The following is a 24,568-nucleotide window of genomic DNA, read 5'->3' as shown; positions in this document are numbered from 1 at the left end:
AGCTGTTGATCAACAGCACAGTCTGAACCTGTGGAAGGACTTCCTAATGTTTGACTAGAGAAGGCAGCAGCAATAACACTGCAGGTGAGGTAGGATGAATTTATGAACTGACACACGGAAACCTTTCCTAGCCTGCCCCTGATGTTTATGGCTATGAAAGAACTGAAGTTCTTTGGGCACTCCATCCTTCAAGAAATAACTGTCCCGCATGTATGAATGCACTGAGAGCTCACATCCTTACTCATACAGCTGGTCAGCAGAAGCTCTCTTACAGGAACCACATTACCATTGACACAAACATTCCTGAGTCTCAACACAGCTCCTCCCTCAGCTTGCATCCAAGGCAGCTCAGAGCCTGGGCTGAGATCTTCCAACCCCCTTAAACAGCAATTTGCACACCAAATTTCAACAGGAGTCCAAGTTATATCCAAATGAGCCCATTTGACTTTGAGACACGGGTCCGGTACCTGAAATCCTTTTTTGCAGGCTCCCTCAATCTCGTGGTAGTCTTGCTCTGTGCAGAGAGGACAAGCTTCTGCACTTTCCCACAGAAAGTAGAAAGTGCATCCATCACAGGTGCCCGCAGGGCAGGAGCTACGAGGAAAGCAGAGCTCAGTTATCAGTTAGGGAAGAAACACTCTGGGGTTTGCATCCTCATCCATGTTCTGCTGCTGGAGTGGGAATGGGAAGTATGAGAAATGGGTAAACATCCATCAAGTCAGGAGATGGAAGAGTCTGGGGGAAGGATTTTTCCTGGTTTCTAAAATGCTTTCTCAAGTGAAAATGGAGAGGAGAGGAGAGGAGAGGAGAGGAGAGGAGAGGAGAGGAGAGGAGAGGAGAGGAGAGGAGAGGAGAGGAGAGGAGAGGAGAGGAGAGGAGAGGAGAGGAGAGGAGAGGAGAGGAGAGGAGAGGAGAGGAGAGGAGAGGAGAGGAGAGGAGAGGAGAGGAGAGGAGAGGAGAGGAGAGGAGAGGAGAGGAGAGGAGAGGAGAGGAGAGGAGAGGAGAGGAGAGGACTCCATCCCTATTCTGCACAGTGTAGCTGTTCCATGTGAACACTGCTTTCTGGTTCCTGATGTTGTTCTAATGACATCTGGGTGATTTAGTCCATATGGAATGGACTTGTCCTGTCATGGTTAATTACTAGAAGAATGTTCACCAGTTAATGAAGAGCTAAGAGCTTCTCTTACTCCAAGAAAAACTAATGGCCTATTTTGTATTCAGCCTGCAGAAGAAAGTTGTACTGGCAGTAGCAAGACAGTCACATAGATTTTGTTACTGACAATCACATCAGGTCTAACAGCAGCAATGGCCAAAGACCATGCAAGAAGTCTGGTCATGTAAATATGAAATATATTCATGCAGTAAAAAAAACGGATTAAAAGTTGTGTTGTTCTGTATCATCTGGAAACCTGAAATCCTGATCTGAAGCACTGAAAAATCCCCAGCCCTAAAAGCCCATTCTGGCTTATCCAGATTTGAATACCTGACAACAGGTACGTTCCTCTGTGAATTATGGAGCATTTTTCTAACCTACATGGCAAGAGCACTGACAGACCTTTCTCTTCAACTCTTTCATCTTATACTGTAGCTTCATGTGAGACTAAACACCATGCCTGGAGGATCAAGGACTTGACATCTCTCTGATACATCACAGTGTGAAAACAGCTGACTGGTGAGCTAATCAAAGGGGGATAGGAAAGAAGTCAACATGAACTGAGACAAGGTACACGTCAGCTTTGTGTCATTTCTGCCCATGCTCACACTTTCAAAAGCAAGGTAGATTGTTCCTCCCTCACTGCTGGTGCTTTATCACAGTTCACATCATGTTTATCCTGTGGCACTGGAAGAACATCTGAAGAATTTTCACACAGAAGCTGAAAATGGCTTACTGCCCAGCATAATGTGTACTGGGACAGGTCCCTCAGAAACTGGGGTAAGGATCTCCAAAGGGTTCAAGTATCAGTCACTCACCCATCACCTGTGAAGTAGCCTCTACCTTTCCTTCATTCAGGCAAACACAGTTCATGTGTCCCGAAAGGGACAGGGATCCAAGGATCCCACAATTCTCACACTGTTAACTTTTGGGAAGAGGATTCAGCTTTTGGGAAGGAGGATGAGTGAGAGAGCTATCAGCAGATTTGTAGCAACATCCAGACAGACTAAAATGGGCCTTAATAACCAAAGAAGAGTTATCAGAGTTGAAGGAACCTTCTGAAAAATCACAGCGTGTTGCTGAAGAGTAACAGAATTGATTCTTTTACTGTTTTTTTCTCTGCAATTTTTCAATCATGCTTATGCCTTAAGTTCTGTTTATACAGGCTTAAATGGGATTTTTGGAAGAAAGAAGCTTTTTAAAGTCCCTCAAATCAGACTGAAAGGAAAAGGAAAAAAAAGTCAGGCAAATTAAACACAACTGGTACAAGGTGGCCAGGATACAGTGATGAAATACATAAATAAATACATCCCAAACATAAAATAGAAAGTCAGGGCTCACATAAGCATTGCAATAGCAGATTTCAAAGTTCCTAGAACAGGTTTCTCTTTTCCCAAAACAAAGATTTTCCCTAGCCACTGCTCTAGATCAAGGAAGAAAAACTACCTCTCAAAGCCTCAAGTAGGCAATTCTAATCAGGAGGCCAAAGATTAAAATCAGGAACTGAAATAAAGGACAAGTGAAGACAAAAAAAAATCACTGCATTTTCTTTTGTGTTTAAGCTCAGAACAACCTGCCACATAGCCTAAACACAGATCAGTCGGTCTGCTGGAAGCTGATGGACACCTAGAAGAAGCAAGTGATTGATGAGGGAGAGAGCACTCCTCATTGCTATTGTATTATAATATAAAATTACTAATGAGTTTTGTAAAGATTACCTGAGGAGCAAAGGCTTTTTGGCACTAGTAGGACACTAAGACTGAAATACCTGGGCACAGAAAGCTCTCCTTGGTCTGGTTTGTTGGGGTTGCATCTCATTGTCACAACAGTTGCACGGCCATTTTCACAGGACGTTGTCACCGTTGAAGACCTAATGTCAAACAAGAGGAGAAAAGTAACATATTTTCATTACATTAAATGGATATTGCTCTTTCATGGGTCTGTAAACATTCATGCAGCTGCAATACTAAGAAAATACCCTTTACCACAGTGCTTTTGACTTTGCCAGCTTAAAAAAAAAAAACAACAACAACAAAAACCCACCAGCAACAGAATCAGGGCAGGGTAGGCCTTACCAATTCATTTAAATCTCAAAGTGCTCTGAGATGCTACTCAGGGAACTGCTCTCATTTTCTAGCTAGTTTGGAATCTAATCTGCTGCATCAAGGAATGAACTTTGCCACAAAACAGAATAGAATGATTGAAAAGGAGGATCACAGGTGCTGTGGTTGGTGTGTAACTCTGCTGGAAGGGTTCTGATGGCTCACTCCCAGCCTAGCAACCTGATAACCAAACTGTCCTGAAATAGCACAGGGCAAAGGGGATGAAAAAAAATCTAATTCCAGCATGCTAGACATTGTAGACCAAGTTGATAATATGCTCGAAGGAGGGTTACTGGTGTGGGGTTCAGTTTGCAGAATCAGACACATAATTCAAGTATTCCCACAAGCTTGAAGTGCTGATATCCAAAGTCCTGTATTCAATTAAGTCCCAGCTTAGAAACACAGCTGACATGAAGATCAGCATGTAAACATCTGAATTGAGCTGATCTTTGAGCTACTTCCTACCCAAACTGAGGCATCCTTTTTATGGAGAAGATTGAAGAATGGGAAAAGCATACTAGTAACTGTGCATGTTAAAATGATTACTTTTCATCTTGATTAGTCCTTTTTTGTAGCATCAAAGTGAACACAAATGGAAGTGAAAGAAAATATGCAACCAGAAGTGGACATTTCAAAGTCATATATGAGAAAATATGGAAAGTAACAGGACACTGAAAGCGACATCTGGATGAATCAAAGCTCTGGTATCACTTCCTATGGATCAATTTAGATTTAAGTAAATTATATTTAAGTAAATTTAGAATTAAGTAAAGAGTGTTTGCTGATTTTATAAGATGATCTTCAACATGTCAATCAATATCAGGCAGATACTGGTTAAAGTGGCAAAGATTAAAGGTGGGTTATAGATACCCTCTCACAGTTTTACTTTCTTTTAAACACATGAAGACACCTGACAGCAATAAGCAGCATTTTCTACCTACTTGTAAAAGAAATGCACATCCGGTGTTTTGCTTGGAGAAGGGGGAAACATATCTGCCTTAATGCTGATATTCTCCAGCGTTGTTTCAACAGTAGCTCCTAAAATGTGAGAAATATTAAAAAAAAGAAGCAAACTATGAATGGATTTTTGAAGGGTCCACGTGCAATATTTTCTCAGTGTGAAAGGTGTGGATCTCACTGAATAGCATTTAATGGCATTACTGTACATTACAAACACTTTTTTCTAACTAAACTTTGCAGATATATATGTTCCTCATACAGTCTGATTTCCTCATGTAGACATAGCAAAGTAAAAAAAAAATATTAGAACACTGGTGTAAATATTTATTATTCTTTTATATTAATTTAAAGCCATCACTGGATACTAAAGAAACATAAAATAATTTAGTCTGGCTAAGAACTGAAGATATCTGATACAACCACTCAGAGCATATGCCATGAGTGTATAACCCTCACACATCAAAACCATGTAATGACCTGACCAATTTGTAGTTCTGTGGGAGGTGAGATAACAAGACTCAGAAGGATTATGGAATCATAGGCAACCCTTCATGGCACATTTTGGAACAAATGACAGGCTGGTGTGTGAACTATTTGCATTTTAGGTAAAAGCTAGAAAGGATGAAAATGCAAGTAGCTAAAGTTCTTAGAGATCATTCCAACCCCATGAACCAAAGAAGACAGAAAATATTGGTGCTCTACTGCAACATTTCAGAAGAGGGAGTTGTACAAAGGGGGCTGCATCCTTCTAGGGAGTTAAAAATTGCTAGAACAAGAAGTGATATTGGTCAGAAGCTGGTGAAAAGACTGAAGAAAAGTTTTTCAATTATTCTTGGAACAGTTCATAGAATCACAGACCCATAGAATGATTTGGGTTGGAAGTGACCTTAAAGGTCATCTTGTTCCAAAACCCCCTGCCATGGGCAGGGACACCTTTCCAGGTGCTCAAAACCCTGTCCAAGCTGTTCTGGAACACTTCCAGGGATGGGGTAGCCCCAGCTTCTCTGTATCACCTGTGCCACTCTCTCACCCCCCTCACAGCAAAGAATTTCTTCCTAATATCTAATCTAAACCTACTCTCTTTAAGTTTGAAGCCATCCTCCCTTGTTCTGTCACTATATGGCCTTGCAAAAAAATCCCTCTCCAGTTCTCTTGCAGAGCCTTGAGGTACTGGAAGATGCTCTAATATCTCCTTGAAGCTTTCTCTTCTCCAGGCTCAACAATGCCAGTTCTCTCAGCCTATCACCCAGGAGGGGTGATCAGTCCTCTGACCATGTTTTGGCCTGCTCTGGACTCACTTCAGCAGGTCCACACCCTTGCTATGTTAGGAAAGGCAAACTTCAACCATTTTAGCAACTGAGATTTAAAAAAAAAAAAAAAAAAAAAAAAAGAAAAAAGAAAAAAAAAAGAAAAAAAGGCACCAGAAGAGCTTGGCATCTTTTCTTTGTATTAGGACAAAATCAGGACAACCTCCTTGTTTTTCAAGACAATGACTGCCTTCATTCCTCCAGTGGCAGGAGACAATATTGGCATTTACTGGGATGAATGTTTGTGAACTAGAAACCCATACCTAAGAGTGACCTTTAACAGAGCTTTTGATGACAGTGAATTGTCAAAAGACTCATGGAGAGAGGATACGGTGACCCGAATTACAATGTGGCTCTCATGATGAGACAAAATAATGGTAATGGAAAAGGGGTTTCAGTTACACAATGAGAGAAAGTCAACAAGAATTTATGGAGAACCTCTCTTGTTGAACAAATCTGATCTCATACCTTGATAAAGAAAGTTATGTGAATTTATCAAGTATTTCACTAATTACCACATGAGACTCTAATTAAAAAGTTAGCAGTGTACTATCAATTAAGCGCATGCTCTGCATTAAAAACTATTTAGCTAAGTCATTATAAAATTATCTGACTGTGGGAAATTGTCATCAAACGTGGGATGTCTCCAGGCTTCTTTAGGTGTCGATATTGAAGTGTGAAATTGCAAGATTAACATCAGGGATCTGCAAGTAACTGTATAATCCATGCTGCTAAAGTGTGAAGATGAGACAAAGATTAAGAGGATTAAAAATAAAATGCAGAGCAACTTTGTTGCTTGGTTCACTTGGTAAGATGATCCCAAACAAACTTAATATAAGCAAGAATTGAAGGCCAGTCATAAGAAAGAGAGATTTTTCTCTTTGAAACTATAACTTTGAAAATACATCCAGAGTGGACATCAGATCCAAGAAGCCATCATGAAATCCCTTAAGTTTGGAGAAAGAAGGATGCAGGGATTCCAAATAAAAAAGGGATTTTTATTGCCATCATAGCAAGTTAAATACTGGAATACTATTCCATTCTATGCTTTAAGAAAATATAAAACATTACAGAGGGTATAGAAAGAGCCTCAAAATTATTCAAGTACTCAAAATAAATACATAATAGCAAGACACTAGAAGAACTTGGTCTGCTTAATTTATCTGAAGGGTGTGACAATTCCAGTACACAAAATATTTCTTTAAGAAGGAAAAAGTTGATGTGATCTGGAGAAAGACTAAAAAAAGCAAGAGGTGAAAACTGAAGTCAGGGAAATTCAAATAAGATACAAGCCTGCTTTAAAAACAAACACAGAGATGGTGTTTGATCAGTGGAAAAAAAATACCAGTGACTGTGGCAAAGTTGTTATTTCTAGCAGTCTTAAAAGTCCAGGTTGAATGCTCTTCCAAAGATGTGCTTTTGTCAAACATAAGTTTCTGGGCTCAGTGCCAGGGAATAAGTACAAACACTCAGTTCCTGTAATGGATAGGTGAGCAGACCAAATGACTTCATTGTCTCATCTGCCTCAGATTCTGGGAACTTGTGAGCTGGACCAATGTAAAACTTAATGATGTGCACAGCCATGTGCTGCCCTAAGCCTCCTGATTCCTTGCCTAATTATGTCCCCACATCAGTTTCTTCTTCTAAAGTTGCCCAAGTGGGATCTTGGCATGGGCAGAAACACTTGAATTAATGTGACTATCACAGTCACTGGTCTTGCCCTGAGTGAGGTGGGTACAGAACATAAAAGAAAACCAGTGCTTTTTAATTACACTCTCCAGATTTTTGTGCTGAAATGCTATGCACCGTGAGACCCACCAGGCTAAGCACAAGGAAGAGTGAATAACACAGAAACAGAAAACTAAAAATGTGCACAACCATTACTCTTCTCCTCCAGCCATCAGCTGAACTGAATCATCAGCAAAACACAAAGGCATTTGTGCAGAGCCGCTTCACAGCTCAGGAAACATCTCAGACTGATCTTGGGCTGCCCCTTCACTCTTCCCTCAAAGCAATGCAGCTGCTGAGCCAAGAAGGATTTACTCTGCAGCCCTAAATACATGAGAGTACATTCACAACAACAACAAGCAGAAGACAAACCACGTACCTAAGAACCTGTCAGCAAGGCTGTTGGACTGCAGAGCCAGGGCTGTTCGGAAGCCCTTGCTGTCTGACGGGATGATGGTGGACTGACAGACAAAAGCTCCCACAAAATTGGAAAAATCTTCTGATTCTGCAACCATGTCCTTCAGAGTAACATCTGTGATATTGTCAGTGCAAATTGCCATCTTCTTCCCCTGTGGACAATCAGGAAAAAAGGGAGGAGCTGTTGGTTGTTGATAAGATGTGAAAAAGTTTGGGAAGGGAGAGATTGCAAACTTCCTGACTGCAAACTGGATGAGATTCATCACTTTACCTTATAACAAGTTGATGTCTCTATGTGTTTGGTGTAAGAGGGACAAACCACAACAAACTGTGCCATTGTCAAAGCTCAGATTAAAGCCTTGTACAGACTCAGAAATACAGTGCCACCTCTGGCAGGTGTCTTATCAGAAATCTGTACTGTGGAGCACTCTTCTTTGTTTATCTTGACAGCACAGTGTTTACTTGCAGAGCATAGTAAAATGACTTGCAAAGGAAAACCCTATTTCCCTTGCTTTTAAATAATATACTGTAGAATACCTCTTTATTTGGGATTTAATCCATATAAAATATTTTCAGAGCACAAATACATGAAATCCCTAAACAGATATATAGCCTTCAAGGCTGCTTTAATATCATATGTCAAGATCAGTGCTAGAATCAGAGCAACAGCAATGAAAGACAAATTACCAGACTGTTTTCCTAACAAAATGTCAAGCACTCACCACCTAATCATATAGTTGGTTGTACTGTAGTACCATTGTAGTAGTTTGGGAAAATGAAGACCAGATCCACAGAGGACAGAGCATATCTGTATGTTTGGGGATCTAGCTGTCAGCAGCTCTAATCTAGGTGGTAGTTAAACACACACTGAAGCCTAAAAGTATGCAAAATGCTGTAAAGAAATACGACTACTCATTTGTCTTAGCTCATGCAAATCATTTGGTACATGGCAAAAAGACTTCAGAACTTTACAGGGCTGAGCATTTTTGTTAATTACACATGTTGGCTTTCATGGGACAATGCACAACACTAGTACTGCTCTGAAAGTCAATTCATGGGTGTGACAACATGTTCTGGTTCAGACCAAGCCCCAGATAGAGCCTGTTTAACTCACAGACTAAACACATTTTTCTACCATTGTCCAAGGCTGCCAAGTCAGCACTGGGCATGTTGGCCACTGGCAGACAGCAGGGTGACCAGGGGCTCTGCATACAACATCTCCAGTGAAGCAATGAGGGACATCTGGAAAGCAGTTGCTGGCTGAAAGACTCAAACTCATTTCAGCTCCTTGGTGGCAGCACACAAAGGTTGGGGTCGTGATGCAAGTGAAGACACAAGAAAGAAAATGCAGGGATGTGACAGGAATTTTCTTCTGGGCTTACTCTATGGCCTATAACACTTTATCTCTGCTCTGCAAAATCATTTGGCTGCTTTTCTTGCACTGCAAAGCAAGATCCAAAGGGAAGCGTTTGCACAGTGCTGATGACAACTCAGCTGAAAGGGAGCCTTTGTCCTGTCTCAGTGTTCCCCCAGAGCATCAACATAAGCAACAAATTGGTTCATCCTCCCAACCCTCAACCCCAGCTGAGCTCACCTCATTCCCACACAGGCTGATGTTAAAGAAGTGGAAGAATTTGGTCCCTCGGGAAGTGAAGCTAGGTCCACTCATCAACGAGCCTACCTGGCTGAGGTTGCTAAAATTGTAATTCAGGCTCTGGTTATCCTTGACATAGGACACCAGGCAATCACTGAAGCAGGCAGAGTGGTCCTGCAAGGCAGAGACATCCATTAAAAAGCAGTTATGGAACAGCAGCAAACCACTCACCTCGGAGTTAAATGGGTGCAGAGAGGGCTTCTTCCCTTGTTAAGGATGAAGGGGAACTCTGTCCTATTCCTGTAACTGATCTTTCCCTTGGGGTAATTCCCATTCTCATTTCAGTCCCTTGCAATCACACATCAGGACTAAAGTATTCCCTAAGCCTGGTTTTTCTGTTGTCTGCTGCATTAGCCAAGAGAATGCAATTTCTTGCTTTGTTTTGTTCTGAGTGCTTTTAGGATCCCAGTGTTTCAGCTTAAAGCCCTATGTAAACAGACCAAAACATGGCCTTGGTTACACTTGCATTTTGTAAAGGAAACAAGAAACAGCTCAAGAAACAAGGGTAGGATATGAACGCAGTGGAAGACAGGCAGAATACAAACTGGAGTCATTTTTCCAGTACCTGTGCAGCTCCTTGAACATGATGAATGTTTACTTATGCTTACAGTTTCATGTAAGAGGAACATGTCACAGGTTTCTAAAGGTCCAGAAACATCATCCAGCTGAGGAAGTCCCTGAGTTTAAAAGAGCAGGCAACTGGGATATTTTTGGTGGAACTAACATAGATACTTGCCCTGTTTGTACACTGTCCACAGTACATCTTCTTGAAATGAACCTGTTTTTGAGCTGATGTTGTCACTTTTATCTGATTATTTACAAACAGAAATTAGACTAGCGACATCTTTGGTGGACTAATTGGTTATAGCTATACTCCACTGCTCACAAGGCACATGCCTGTAGGAAAGCACTAGAAGCAGCCCTCTGAGAGCTCCCAGCCCAATAAACACTGTCTGCCCATCGCCCAGAAAGCCTCAGGTTGGGTACCTTGGTGCTCCTGCTGCCAGGCCCACATGGGATGCAGGCCTCCGTGCCGTACACCTGGTGGATGGACAGGAAGGTGTTGGCCGGACACTCCTTGCACTGGCTGGTCTCTTTCTCGATGTAGTGTCCTGGCGGGCAGGGCACGCAGGACGAGCCGGACTGCTCGGAGCCCAGGGCACAGGCCCGGCAAGAGGAGGCCACTCCATCCGCTGCGTTGGTCACCGTGATGGAGTAGATCTTGGCCATGTCATTGATGAACTGTCTGCTCTGGAATGAGAGCCAAGGAAACCACACCAGTGTGTCATCACACCGTGGTACCGGGACACCACCCACATCCCTGTGCACCCATTCGGGGATCAGCTTGACCAAGGCTCTGTCCCTCCTCATGGATGGTTTATATGCACAGCTGCCTCCCAGGGACTGCTTTGTGGTGAGAGCCACTTGCCCCTTATGAGGTACCCATGAGTTTCAACAGAGGGCAAGAGTTCTGGCAGTGAGTGTCCAAGGAATGGTGTGCTGTAAAGCTCCACACATAAAGAATTACTTACATCTTGGCCCTCGTTTATTCTCTGAAAGGCCCAGGTGAATGTGAAGGAAGCATTTTTGGAGATGATGTGAGTGTAGGATTGTCTTTCTTTACTTCTTTCCCATGATTCCACCACATTGGTATTTTTTCGATTAATATCCTACAAAATGGGTATAATTAAAAAAAAATAAAACAAAAAACCCCATGTTTTATGATGTAGAGATTAGCATATTAAAATTTAACATTTAATAAAGCAAGCATACTTACTTTGATTTGCACAACTGACAAATTTTCAGACTCTTCTAAATTGCCACCTAATTTCCACTCAATTCTCTTTAAATTGAGAGCAGGTTCCTTTAAAGAGCCGCTAAATAAAAAAAAGAACTGACTTCCCCTTTCAATGGAAGGGGGGCAAGGGAGCTGTTGCAGATCCATTTGCCTTCCTCAGCTAATGGACTTTTGAACAAACATCTGTCTGCTGCCTTACTGATCCTCCAGGTCATAGACAGGATCAAGTCTAAATTTCCAAACTGTCCTCTTCCCATCTCTCAAGATGTCCCACTTCTTGACATGTCACTTTGTTACTAAATGCTAACTCAACAGCACAAGAGACACTGATAATTTTATCAGTCAGTTTAACAAGGGAAAAACTGGCTTCTTCGTGTCCAATGATTACTTCTAGAATAAACAGATAGCCAGAAACAGTTCACAACTCACATGATGGAGGAATTTCACTAGGTCATTCATTAAATGCTTCCCGCAAGGGCACTGCAGATACTAAACTAAGGCCCTGCTTAATCATAACAAATCAAGTGCAACTAATCACACCTATGCAGAGGTATTAAAGTGACATGTGAAATACCAGGCTCAGTCCTCAGTCATGGAGAAAGAGGTCTCACTTACTGCCATAAAGTACAGCACACAATCTGCTGAACAGATGGTCTCAAAAACAAAAGTAATCCGTCCGAGTTCTGACCCAGTTGCTCCCGTCACTGATGTTGGAGGTCTGTTTAACAGAGAAGGAACAAAATATTTACACAGTGCTCTCCAGACAGGCAGCAGTCAATCCTTCAAATTCCATTTTGTACAGTGAAGACATCAAAGTCCTGTCACAGAAAACCTATCCTTGCAAAGTGGTGGGAGTCTCTGCACTGAGTATCGGGTGTAGCAGGGTCATTTTTTAAGTGTCTAAGTTATTTAGTACAGTTCCCTCCTCATAATGAACACCCAAATTTGACCATATTGGTAGGGAACCTTATTATTAAAACACATTACATACTTCAAGTGATTTACACCAATGTAATTGCATCTACCTCAGCTGAAAACCAGCAAAAGGAGGGTGAAGTTCATCTTCCACACCTTACTGGTCTCAACACCTGGCACCTGGTCTGAGCTAGAAGCAAAGCTCACTCTTTTGACAGAGACACAAGCACCTCAGTCAGGTATTTCAGCCTGTCTGAGGGTTCAGGAGTGGTGGAATTCCCATTCCCCTGCAGCACCTGCATTTCCCTGTTGGCCCCCAGGCTGCCTGGAGCCACAGGGCAAAGTAACTTGGGTTCCACTAAAATACTTTAAAGGCAGTCTCCAGGGTCCACCCCATGGCAGGTTTAGCTGGCTACTGTGAAATAATTTAGAAACAGAGGGATAGCAACATCTTTTCTCAGTTTGCAGCCAGCTGGCTGTACCTTGGACTGAAGCAAATACTGCTAAAACCCATGGTCTCACCCGCTTGTCTGCCTCAATGGATAAACTGTGGACACAGGAATAAAATTCAAGATTCTTCATCTCTTATTCATTCCATTATTCCACTTCAAGAAAGAAAGATCAGATCATCCCTGAGATAGTGTGAAAGAAATATAAGGGACAGAAATAAAAAGATAAAAACTATTCCTTACTTAAATCCTGAGATGTACAGGCTCAAGATAAGATAGTCATTGTCAGAGCCTCCTGCCCCACTCTGGATGTGATCACCAGCCACCTCCCAACCTTCACAAGACAGAAAAAGGAAAAAAAAGTCAATAAATGGGTGGCAAAAGAAATCTATGTCATCATAATTTTTAGCAATTCAGTATTTCTGTGTATTTTAAAGAAGCCTGATGTGAACTACAGAACAATATCATGATGCTTTTGAATGAAGAATTCTAGCAATTGTATGAACTGCTGATTTTAGAGGCAATTGTCACCTTTCAAATCAGCAAAGCAATTGATATTCCCTGACCTGTGCTGTGCAGCTCAAGGGGGATGATCCATCTGATATCTTTCAGCCTTAAAACAGATGAATCAGTGAATCTGTGTGTTAAATGTTAACCACACACTTCAGTTCCCCTCTGCTCAATGCACATAATTCAAAGCTTGAGTTACATCAGTCTGACAGGGTGGATCAGACTGAGGAAAATCTGTCAGAGAAGGCTGGAGAAGTCCCAAACAGGATCATTTTCACCAGTGAGCTGTGACTGCTCTCTGCTGCAATTTTAGCACATGTGCAGAGAGAAAGCTCTGAGTGCTAAATGAATAAAATCACAGACTGTAATTAAGTTTTTCAAAAGAATTATGTGCGACCTTAATGGGCATAGTTATTGCAAAACAAAAAAATTAGATAAACTGAGGAGAAGACAAAACAATGCATTTTTCAATGGGGATATGAATGCATCTGAAGATGCATTAAAGCCAGTGGTGGGATAAAGTCAGTTGCTGAGGGGAATTCACATAGGCTGCAGCTCCTGCCCTCTTCTGGTGTACAAGAGATTTTTTTATTTCTTTGTGATACTGTGACATTGCTTCCCACAGGAAATTTCAAGCCTGGTGCAACTAAAGGAAAGGGAGGAAACTGTGCTGTGAGTCATGCAGCCAAGAGCACACTCATTTTGATGGGTGCTCCATTACAACAGGGATCCATGCAGGAGACAGGCACACAACACAGGGAGTTTGGCTCACCATTCATCCCATCACACTTCGAGTTGCCAACATTAAAGCAAGATGTCTTCATGTTTCCTGGCAGGATATTCCACCACTTGTATTCAAACCCCAGAGCTGGTTCAGTCCCAGCAGGGCAGGCTTTGCACTCTAAGGGTGAGAAGGCAGAAAAGGGTATCACACAGCCAAGGCACACATCAAACAGTGTTTTAAAGAACATAAATACTGCTTTTTTACTTTCTGGTGCAAATAATAAGCAAAGAAAATAATTTATTTATAGATAAACAGTCAAAGACTTATCAGGATGAGGAGAGTGGAAGTGAGACCAGCATGTATAAATTGTAGATCATAACCTTGTGGTAAGTAATCTGCAACTGGTTCCCCAGGTCACACTTTTTAATAGATACAGATGAAGGTTTGATAAACAAGAGTTCCCACAAAAAGCTGTAGGGGAACATTAGGCCAATGCATCTCAGAATCAACAAGCCAGAGTTTAGGCTAGACAATGTTGTCAGGGTATTCACCTGATTTGGCTTAAAATGAGGTTTTGGCAGGAGAAAATTTGGCATGGACAGGAGGATGGTTGAGGAGGAATTGCTGACTGCAAAAGTTCTGATTCCCTTCTCAGAATCCCTTAAAATAATTTCAGGATGTTTATATCAGCCAAGAAATGCATCCAAAACACAGCAGGTCAACTTAGAGCAGCAATCTCTGACAAGAAAGGACGCAGGAGAGAAAACAGATATCCATATCCTGCTCTCCAAAGTTTTTAAACAAGTATTTAACACAAAATGAACACTGGCCTATGAAGATGTGTCACTAAACTAAGTCACATGCAAGCAGATGAGTGCTTTTGGAGACACATGAAATTTTATTGCAAACTCCTACCCTGTGTCCCATCTGAAAATGTCCCTGGTGGGCAGGGAGAACAGGAAGATGAGGCGTTGTTGTAAAAGCCAGGATTGCAGGGTGGACAGTCCTGCCTCTCTCCAGAAGGAGGTAGGGTCAATGCATCGGGGAGATCCTCTCTGCAGATCTTGGGTTCAATCCACTTGTACATGATCTGAGTCTGGAAGGAGGAGACACTGAGCTCACAAGTTTTAGGACAAGATGCACCAATGAAGGTCCCCCTTGTAAACTAAATTAGGGTATTCCCATCAGTTGAGGCCAAAACCAGACCTCGCACACACAGGACAATAAAGGGAAGCGCGGGTAAGGGCAACAGAAGTGACTGAGTTCACAGGGGATTCCAACATATCAGACTTTAGGAACAAGACAAAAATGTGAAGCTTAAAACAATTACTATTTCACTAGTAAATTTCCTATTTAATTAGTAGATTTCCTATTTAATTAGTACACTTAATTCCTATTTAATTCGTAAATTTTCCAATGCAAGCACTTCTGAGGAACATCAGATAAATAATTCTGGATATGCAATCTCTGCATGTTAACCACAGTAAAATAAAATACAACTTCTGCTCTATAAAAGCCCCTTATTGGGAAGGCATCTGTTAGCAGAGAGAACCACAAGTTCTGCATTTTTAATTCATACTGGCCTGTTCTTTGAAAAGTCCCCAATTTCTCTCCTGCCATTTTTCACCCATTGAGAAAATGTCAAAACCATACAGGAGCTCTCCCCAAGCTCCTCCAATCCCTCACCATCACATAAGGAGCACTATGAACACTAACACAAGCCAGTCCATGGTGTTACCATATACAACAGTATCACCTCTTCCTCATCACCCCCCTTTGAGGACACAAGTTTCTGTCTTCAGGGGAAGGATTAGGTGAAATGCAGCACCCACAAAGTCATGTTTCAAATTCCATCTGACTTCGTGTTTCTCTCTGAAAGGGTTTTATATCTCAAGATGAAACTTAGCTGAGTTCCACAGCTGAGAAACCCAACTGGCAAGAGTTTAACCTGTCCTCCCACTCTAGGTACTTCTACCCTCTGGTCCCAGCAATCAGGGATCTTTGAGGCTGGAGGCTCAGGTAAGGGAGTTTTCACCTTCTGAATTTCATCCAGAACCCCTGTCTCCCTGGGCATTGAGCTGCTTCCACTCTGGGTTAGTCCTCTGATAACACAGGTACTTGAAGAGTATTGATACTTCTTGAAACTGCTTAAAAAATGAGCTGGAAGAAGCCTCAGTTCAGGCTCAGGCCCTGGCTCCTGTGAGCTCCAATTGAGCTGAGGCTCTCACTCTCCATCCCTGCCTGTGCTTTGTTGCAGCCATGCCTGAGCCAGTTCATGTTCTCTGGCTGACCCACACCCTGACAGACCCACGGACAAAATGTCCCAACTTGACACTGGTTGTGCCTTATCTCCATGGACTTGTCTGGCCACCTTGGTGCCTTATCTCCATGGATTTGTCTGGCCATCATCTGGTCACCAGCACAGGGTCTGCTTTGCCTGCTTTGCTCAAGCACTGAGGGACTGCTCCTGCTGCCAGAGTGGCATCTCTTCCTATGGATCAGCCTGCCTTTGCTGCTCCTGAACACTTGGAGGATTTTCTGGAGAATTACCCCAGAAATGCTTCAGCAGCATAAGGATGCACAGAGTTAAAAATAAAAAGGCTCAGGAGCTGGCAAAGCACCTGTGTGGTTGCCCAGAGCCCAGACACACTGCATACCACAGGAATCCTACTGCATCTGAGCAGGGAGAAGAGGGTCAGAGGGTGCCTGTGGCCATGTGGTGAGGAGTTCTGAGACTGGAGCTGAAGCACTCAGCCTGGGATTTTTCAATCAACAGGCAGATGAAAAGTCAAGAGTCAAGTGCCTGAATCTCCAGAGGCGCCTTCTACACATGGAGTGAGACAGCAGAAAGGAGACAACAACCTATTGTTCAGTGAAAACCTGGCTTATTTTAGCAACCATGGATCAATAAGCTCTTCCTTTGCAGCCACTGTTCCCCTGAAGATGGCCTGCAGAGTCAGGCCCTCTCACTGAGCTGCATCACAAGGAGAGATGGCTGGGGAGTCCAGCAAACCTGGACCGACTTCCAGAGGTGCAGAGCAGTGAAACCAATCCTGAGAACTCAGCCAGTATCTGTGTGCCCGTGACACCTGCTGCTGTCATTGCAACTGGACAGTGAAGGGTGTCTGCAGAAAAACCCACTTTGCATTCTAACTATATCCATCAGTATAGGGGAAGGCCAGTGAAAAGGCAGGAAAAGGGTCAAATAATAGGAACTTGCTCAGTGTCAGGGAGACTTGGACCACACAGAGCAGTGAGAGGACAACCCACAGGAGGCTGCAATTAAAGCTGTACCTGCTGCTAATTTCTTGGGTCATTAGATACAGTTAACAGAGCAGAAATCAGTGAGTCAAGACCAAGTTGCAGAGCCTGGCAGCTCTGGCTAAAGTCACTGATGCTTCGTTACCAAAGCACACAAGCTCTCAGCTGCATTTTGGAACTCACTGATCAGGAGTCTCCAAAATATTCCACCATGTCAGCAAATATTAGGCCAGCAACATACAGGTGTTAGGGAATTTGGCTATTTACAATTCCATCTGAGAGATGTGATCTAAGAGATGGAAAAGGAAAGAGATAAAACAGGCCACATGTGTCCACAACACTGCGGCCTTCCTATAGCAGTAAATAGGAGTTTCTTCTCCAAATTCCTCCAAAAATCCCACTTGACTGCTAGGACAAAGCCAGGGTGCTCCACCAGCAGGTCCCTCTATGAGAGACCAAGTAGATCTAAGGTCTCTGGGTGAAACAATGTCCCGAGGGTCCTGGTGATTTGAGGCATCCCATGGGACAAGCACATTAGCAGCAGGTAAGCTGCTGTACATGAACACTCCAGGCTGTGTATATGCCATTATTTGACCTGACCACAGGCTCTTCTTTGATGCTAAAACCAAGGGACATAACACACATCACACCTATGCAGCCAAACACTCTTCCACCTGGAATACAGATGGTCATATCCAATGCTCCTGGGCCGTGGTATCACCTGAATTATGCCTGGGTACTGCTGGGACAGTCATCAGAAGATTAAAGTATGCCAGAAAGATTATTAATAACTAAAGAGATGGTTTTATGCTGGGACAGTACTTCACCCTGTGTTCCAGCAGCATGGAAGTATGGAAGTAGCCCCCGTGATCCCATCAGACCCATGACAAGTGGAAGGAGCTTAGCATCTCACCAAAACACAGCCCTTAAGCAGACCCATATCTGGCAGATTCTTACAGAGGGATGAAGGGCAGGCAAAGGACAAACCCAAAGCCTCAGATTCAACACTGGAAGCAAAACCGGGAAAGTAATTGGGAAACAGATTCCTAAAGAGAACTGCCTTGTTTTCAACTGCAGAGATAGCAATAAGGTCAGTGAGCTGAAAAATAGTATCATGCCTTCTACTTACTTTTCCCTCCTTATCACATGGGGTATGGATCTGGAAGAAGTCTTTGCTTGTGCATGGAGGTCGCTCTGTGCATGCACTGGATCCCTCCTCTAAAAGAAAAGGTGAGAAACAGGATATTAAACCATCAAATGATCCCTAGAAACAAACCTAACAAGCTTGAAATCTGGAGGTTAAAATGAGACAGCAGAAAATTATACAACAAAAATTAAAAATCAAGCTCTTAATGGAGTCTGCGTGAACATTCCCTTGAAATTAAGCAGGGGAACAGGGAAAATACTAGCTATGCTTATACTGTCACACTGAAATTCACTGATTCAGTGTACACAAGGACAATTATCAGGAGAATTTTTTTACTCTGAGGATGGTGAGACAGTGGAACAGGTCACCCAGAAAAGCTGTGGATATTCCATCCCTGGAAACAATCAAGGCCTTTGTTGGATGGGGCTTTGAGCAAACCGGTCTAGTGGAAAATTCCCAGCCCATGGCACAAGGGTTGAAACAAGATGATCTTTAAGGTCCTTTCAACCCAAACCATTCGATTATTCCCTCAAACCCTCACTCTTCAAAAAGAAATTTATACAAGTTACCAAGCATGGAAATATTTTCTCACTTGATTAGGAACAAAACCACTCTAATCCTGTAGAAACTTCCTTACAACACTGGCCCAATTTTTTCTCATGCCAGGTAATTTTGTGATATTCCCACTGTGAGCACAGGCACAAGTCCCCAAGCATTTGCAATCATCAGTGACAGCTGTCACTGCAATCATCAGTGACAGCAGGTGCTATGGTCAGGCATCCCATGGGTGCCTTTCTAAAGAACTTTCTAAAACTACTACAAGGAAGAAATCTGAAGACCTATTGACTATGAAGAATAGATTAAGACCATGTCATTTGAAGATCACCACCTAACCATAGCTGGAAATAGTAGAGGACTTTGGAACTAGGTTCTGCAACTAGATCACCACATTCTCCAACCACACCGGAGGCAGGGGCAAGCCAGGGGAGAGCGTTTGGAAAACACATTCCTCAAAACATGCTAAGGCTGAAGGTAGTGATGAAGCAAATTCGTGTCATCACCAACCTGTAACACGAATTACCACGAGAGGGCACAGCACGATTGTTCTAGCCTTCAGAAGAACTACCCCCTTCCAGGCCATAAAGATCTCCATCCCTTCATGTTAACACTGATGACACTAACAACGTTCAACTGTGGCCCATTATGTACCTGTGTGCCCTCTGCATATTTTGGGAAGTCATTCATTTCCCCTTTACATATCATTGCTGGATACAACCACTCTCACATCTGAAACAGTCGGTGACCGCACATACTCAGACCTTCCTGGTTTTGCTTATCCTATTTGGCTCATGTACCTGCATAATACATTTCTTCTTTACACTTGGTGCACTCTTTAGCCCCTTTCTCAGAGTAAGTGTCTCGTGGGCACACCTGGCAGCCAGATGCACCTGGTTTGTCACTGAAGGTACCAGGTTTGCATGCGAAGCATTCAGACGTGTACGCAACTCCTGTAAGAAAAATTCTGGGTAAAGCACTGAAAGAGACACACCTGTAACTGCTGCCTAGCTGGGCTTATGGCTGAGAGCAAACCAGCTGTATAAAACAGCATAAAAATTACACTCAGTTTCACCACTCACTTAAGACACTTTGGCTTAATTTGTGTCTTTAATCTTTATACCTCAATGAAAGTCTGGCCCATCCAAGAACCTTATATGACACTCCCAGTTTTATTACACTTAGACCACGACCAAAATAATCTGAATATTACTTCAACTGTCACTGATATGATATTTATCTACTTATCACGGCTGAGAGGCTTACCAATTATCACGGTCTTTCTATGTTACAGAAAACCTGTTTATTCCTTTTTCTCTCTATTTGCTAATCCAGTCTTCTCCAGTAGATGGCAACAATTACCAGATAAACTGATTTTTCAGCCTTTCCTCGCTGTGAAGTTTTGCTGCTCTGTTTCTACTCTTCAAAGGAGGAGATGGGACAAGGGGCTAAAAAAAGCCACTTCAATGCTGCAGGCACAGCAGTACAAATAGCACTTGGCAAACACTGTGACGAAAGAGTGAGATAAAACCTCAACTTCTACTTACCTTCAATTGTGATGTTCTTCACTAAAACTGGTTTTACAACTTTGGAGCCCATGAGAATCCCTGTTGTTCTCCAGTATAATATATTGCTACCTGATTTCAGAGTTACCTGCAACGACACGTGAGTTAGCAGACATCCCCTTGCCAAGACATTGTTTTATTTCCTACTTTCATTATTCAAATTTCTTGCATCTTAGCAGCTTTTCCTATGCTGTTCAGTAGATAAAGAGGTAATGGGGAAACAACAGACAGATGCTGTACAGACATATCTGAGGAGTGCCAAAGTGTGCTTTATAAAAATGTTTCCCAACACCCTAGTTGGAAAACCTTCAAGAGCTGTTTCTGACCTTGTTGTAAGCAGAATTTGGAAAAAGCTGTTCCTGCCTTTATCCAATTACCCCTGGCGCTCAAGATCTTTTATCTGCAGCCTTATGTTCAGATATAGTCAGTTTGTTTTTAAAGCCTTGAGATTTCTTTTTCATAAAGAAACTTGACATGACCCAGAGTTCGAAAATCCAGTTCATAAGTGAGTATTGTTATAGGTTTTAAAAATCAAGCTCTGCCTGCATGTAACACCACAATACCATGACCACTAAGCCAGGCATGAACCATGGCTGTCCCCAGCAGCAGTCTCATCCCTCCTGTTGACTTCTGACCACAAACAGCAGATGAGATGCAGAAAACAACCTGGTTTCTGACTGCCCTGACCCACTTGTTTTCCTGGCGTGGTTCAGCAAGTGGCTGCACAACCCTTGTGGAAGGATGGTGGGTTGGTGGCATCATGGTTGAGCTAAAAGGCAGCAGGAAGGCAGGAAAATTCCTCCAGCAGCAGAGTTGGTGCCTTCTGCCTTCAACTCACTTGTGTAACAGCAGTGTCACACTCATCACGAAAAGTAACAGGTTCACCAAGCCCCTGCCTGGCCTGCAAAGCTGTTCTGTATCTACTAGCCCAGTACAAGATGTTTACTGCCAACAGCAGGACACTGGCCTGAAAATGCTTTATTTTCACACAGGAAGAGGGATAAACTCTACCAACATAAGGGTCCAAGAGAATGTGATTTACAGCAGCGTTGTACAGGCCTGGCAGGACCAGTTTTCATTCACCCAAGACAATGAGTTGAAAAATTTAGCAAAGTGGAAATACAGCATATTGTATCTCCCACACTCAAACATCTCCTACCCATAGGGGCAGAGGAGAGCTGAGCTATCAAATCTAACAGGGGAACTGGGACTATATTGAAACAGGCATCAGGTTGAGGGAGGTGAGGTACCCAAGAGCAGCTTCAGTGCAGCAGGACTCACCTGCTGAGAGCAGAGACTGCAGTAACTGGAAAAATGTGCTCACTGGAGACATCTTGACAGGATTTTCAGTGCAAAAGCCCTTCAGGACATCCAGAATCATCATCTCATCTAGCTCATATGTCTTACCTTTCAGCCAGCCATCCAACAAGTTGCATAGACAGTGAATACACTTGCACATCCCAGATGATGAGATCAGATGGCACCATGCAGACTGCCTACATCCCTCAGCTCACCCAAATGCCCTGGCCTTGGATCTACCTCTCGGCTCATGCCACTCCTCCCTCTTCAGCCAGACTTCCAGCCTCCCACTGTAACTTGCACTGGTCTTGCACCTGAGCTAACAGGCACTCCAACCACAGCTGGCTCAGGAATACAGTTTCCCTTCCAGAAGGATGAGAGACCACAGAGAGTATGCTGCTGCCTATGCCCACAAAAGCCTTTTCCTTCTGGCACAATGTCACCCGTGCTGGGCCTTTGCTGATGTGGCTCTGAGGACAAGGGTATGGTGGTGCGTAGAGGAAGCCAGGCCTCAGCTGATGAGCTGGTTCTGCACATGATCCATCCACAGAGCAAACTCAGCCAGCTGGGTCAGGGACCAGCCAAAGGGGCTCCTACCCCCAACATGGACAGGCTCCTATCTGTGGTGCAGGAACAACCCTGGTGCTGCCAGCTGGTTTTTCACACAGTCCCCCTGGAGCAGAAGTTGGGTGCTGTCCAGCCCTTCTGCACACTCTTGAGGATAAAATGCCCATCCTGCTTCCTTTCACATACACACCCTTCACCCACTGCTCTGCCAAGACACAGAGAATAATCTTGTGTTCACATGAACAAACAACTGTTGTACAAGTTCTCAATTACAATCATGCAAAATTATCTTGGCATGCAGATTTACATAAATCTATTTAGCCTCATAAAACACTTGATTCAAAGCCCAGGGAAATCATTACAAAGTCTTGCATCTATATCATATCCTTTGGGATTAGCCCCTTTAGGGATCTCCGTGACTTTTCCCCTCAGTACTAGGAAAGCGCTGCTTCTTCAAATGTATTCATAAGAGCTGGTGTCTGGACAGAGGAAATTAAAGGAAATAAATGGAAAAAAACTTCCTGAAGGAATTTTTCATACACTTACAGAATGAGAGCCCCATTCCCCATTGTCTGTGAGTTTCACCCATTTGTCTGCCGTGGACTCCATTTCTTTGCACTGGTCATTTTGTATCTGTTAATAAAAACACAAGATCAGTGACTACAATCGGGTGTATCTCTCTATCAGCATAATCACTTCTGGGAACTGTAAGATCCAGCTCTGTTCCTCTTGTCTACATATTCAGACAGCTGCCTTTCTTGAGGCAAAATAAACCCCCAACTTTCAACAGCTTAACAGTGCCCCCACTGGCCCCCTGTGACAGAGATGGAAAAAAAAGGGCAGTATAGCAGTGTCCTCTCACGCCTGGCAGGTGCAGGCTAGCTCAGTTCTGCACTGCTAATACGAGGATCGGTCGGGGTTACAGGCAGGGCGAGTAACCTCCTCCTGGTGGGCTCTTGGTTCCACACACCAGCGAGTGGACCTGATGGAGGTGTGACTGCGGCGACGGAAAAAGAGTCGTCTCTCTTCAGGCAGGGTAGAAGGTAGTTTATTAAGGGGAGTCCGGCAAAGAGCTCCACCTCAGACCACTGCTGCCCAGAGAGAGCAGAGATCAAAGCCTGGCGGCCACTTATATCCGGGGGAGGGCTGACAACGGGTCAGCCAGCCAGGGAACACGGGGGTGGTAACAGGGGTGTCAACTTCTGAACCATTAACAAATCACAGGAGGGTAGGAGGGGATTCCCCGGGCACCAGCCTATCACTCAACACCTCTCCTGGATCTTTCCAGAATCCAGGGAAGGGTCTCGAAGTGACAGACAGGGCGACCACAAGGAGAGGGGGTGGGGAACTGACAGGGCCAGGTGCAGGGGAGAAATGATTGGCATATAACGTCTGGTTATATACCTAACTCATAAGGGGGAAAACCATTCCAGAACACAGGGGGGTACAGTGAACTGAACCATTACAAAAATAACTTATAAATCTTACAAAAATAACTTAATAACTTAATAAAACAACTCTCACACCACTACATGGCAGGATGAGATGATCTCAGATTTTTTCTCACACTATATGGTCAGACAAGGATACTGAGCATCTTGTCTTGCTGCTTCCTCCTTCTCCTGAGCCTATCAAGATTTAATTCTCTAAAATCCAGAAGCTTCTAAGTCCATGGGGAAGCAGGAGTGGATGGGCCAAGGCTGGAAGACAAAGCGTTTTCTATACAGCCAATATGTGCTTTGTCTTTGGCCTGCTGCCACCTGACCTAGGGATGAGAATAATGTTATCAAGATAGAGGCAACATGCCATGGAGAGGCTGTCCTGGCAGAAGTGTGAGGTTGTTTGTCCCGTGCCCAGGTCCAGCGCTCCTCAGAAGCATTTCCTTACAGCAGGGTTTAGTGCACTTCTTTCTTCTTATACCTGTCTTCTCAGATGAAAAAGTACAAAGTCCCTTTGAGGCATGGGATCACATACTCTGCTTTTGTTGCACCAGTGAGAAAGGCCACTTCAACACTTTCAGTCACTTGACCTGGAGTCAAGGGTTCTCTCTAAAGCTGCTCCACATCAAGTCTGAAATAAGTTGCGCAACCCCAAATTCTCCAAGGCATCTGTACACTCAATTCCCACCTAGACCAACTGCACTGAGGAAAAGAGGTGCAAAGAAGCACCTGTGTAGAAGGTAGATTATCTTAATTATCTTCTATCTTAATTACCTTAATTATCTGCTGCAACCTGAGCTACAGCACCTTTGTGTCTTGGTTCCCACCTGCAAGGAAGAGGTAAGAATATACAGCCTCTTCTCATCGGTGTAAAGGGCTTCAATATGTAAATAGATCCAAGAATGGGCAGATCAAACACCCCACCGATTTCTCAGTAACCTACCACTGCCACTGAAATGCCACTGTCCAGAGCTAAAGTGTCATTGTTAAATATATTTAAGGACAAAGGCATGCTGTA

General features: G+C 43.3%; 1 protein-coding gene across 3 annotated transcripts in view; it reads right to left on the bottom strand.

Moving 5' to 3' along the window:
* The window catches only part of ELAPOR2 (endosome-lysosome associated apoptosis and autophagy regulator family member 2), a 96,762-nt gene that overhangs the window by 6,035 nt on the left and 66,159 nt on the right, over window positions 1-24,568 (bottom strand). The window contains exons 1-16 of one of the 3 annotated variants that reach the window (XM_040063022.2): window positions 23,082-23,205; window positions 22,658-22,744; window positions 20,228-20,333; window positions 19,481-19,633; window positions 18,108-18,196; window positions 14,633-14,813; window positions 13,766-13,894; window positions 12,727-12,817; window positions 11,735-11,837; window positions 10,854-10,991; window positions 10,309-10,572; window positions 9,262-9,435; window positions 7,630-7,819; window positions 4,197-4,293; window positions 2,922-3,023; window positions 468-594 (exon numbers count right to left, since the gene is read on the bottom strand). In XM_040063022.2, coding sequence (XP_039918956.1) covers window positions 468-594; window positions 2,922-3,023; window positions 4,197-4,293; window positions 7,630-7,819; window positions 9,262-9,435; window positions 10,309-10,572; window positions 10,854-10,991; window positions 11,735-11,837; window positions 12,727-12,817; window positions 13,766-13,894; window positions 14,633-14,813; window positions 18,108-18,196; window positions 19,481-19,633; window positions 20,228-20,333; window positions 22,658-22,720 — 2,007 coding nt within the window. In that variant the 5' untranslated portion in view covers window positions 22,721-22,744; window positions 23,082-23,205. Of the gene's footprint in view, window positions 1-467; window positions 595-2,921; window positions 3,024-4,196; window positions 4,294-7,629; window positions 7,820-9,261; window positions 9,436-10,308; window positions 10,573-10,853; window positions 10,992-11,734; window positions 11,838-12,726; window positions 12,818-13,765; window positions 13,895-14,632; window positions 14,814-18,107; window positions 18,197-19,480; window positions 19,634-20,227; window positions 20,334-22,657; window positions 22,745-23,050; window positions 23,206-24,568 lie in introns of those variants that run through there. The other 2 variants (XM_058420393.1, XM_040063021.1) reach the window with 2 other exon arrangements.

The sequence above is a fragment of the Hirundo rustica genome, chromosome 4 (assembly GCF_015227805.2).
Source record: "Hirundo rustica isolate bHirRus1 chromosome 4, bHirRus1.pri.v3, whole genome shotgun sequence".
Lineage (NCBI taxonomy): Eukaryota > Metazoa > Chordata > Aves > Passeriformes > Hirundinidae > Hirundo > Hirundo rustica.
Note: the sequence above shows the minus strand (reverse complement) of the source record. Positions and strands in the feature narration are given on the sequence as shown.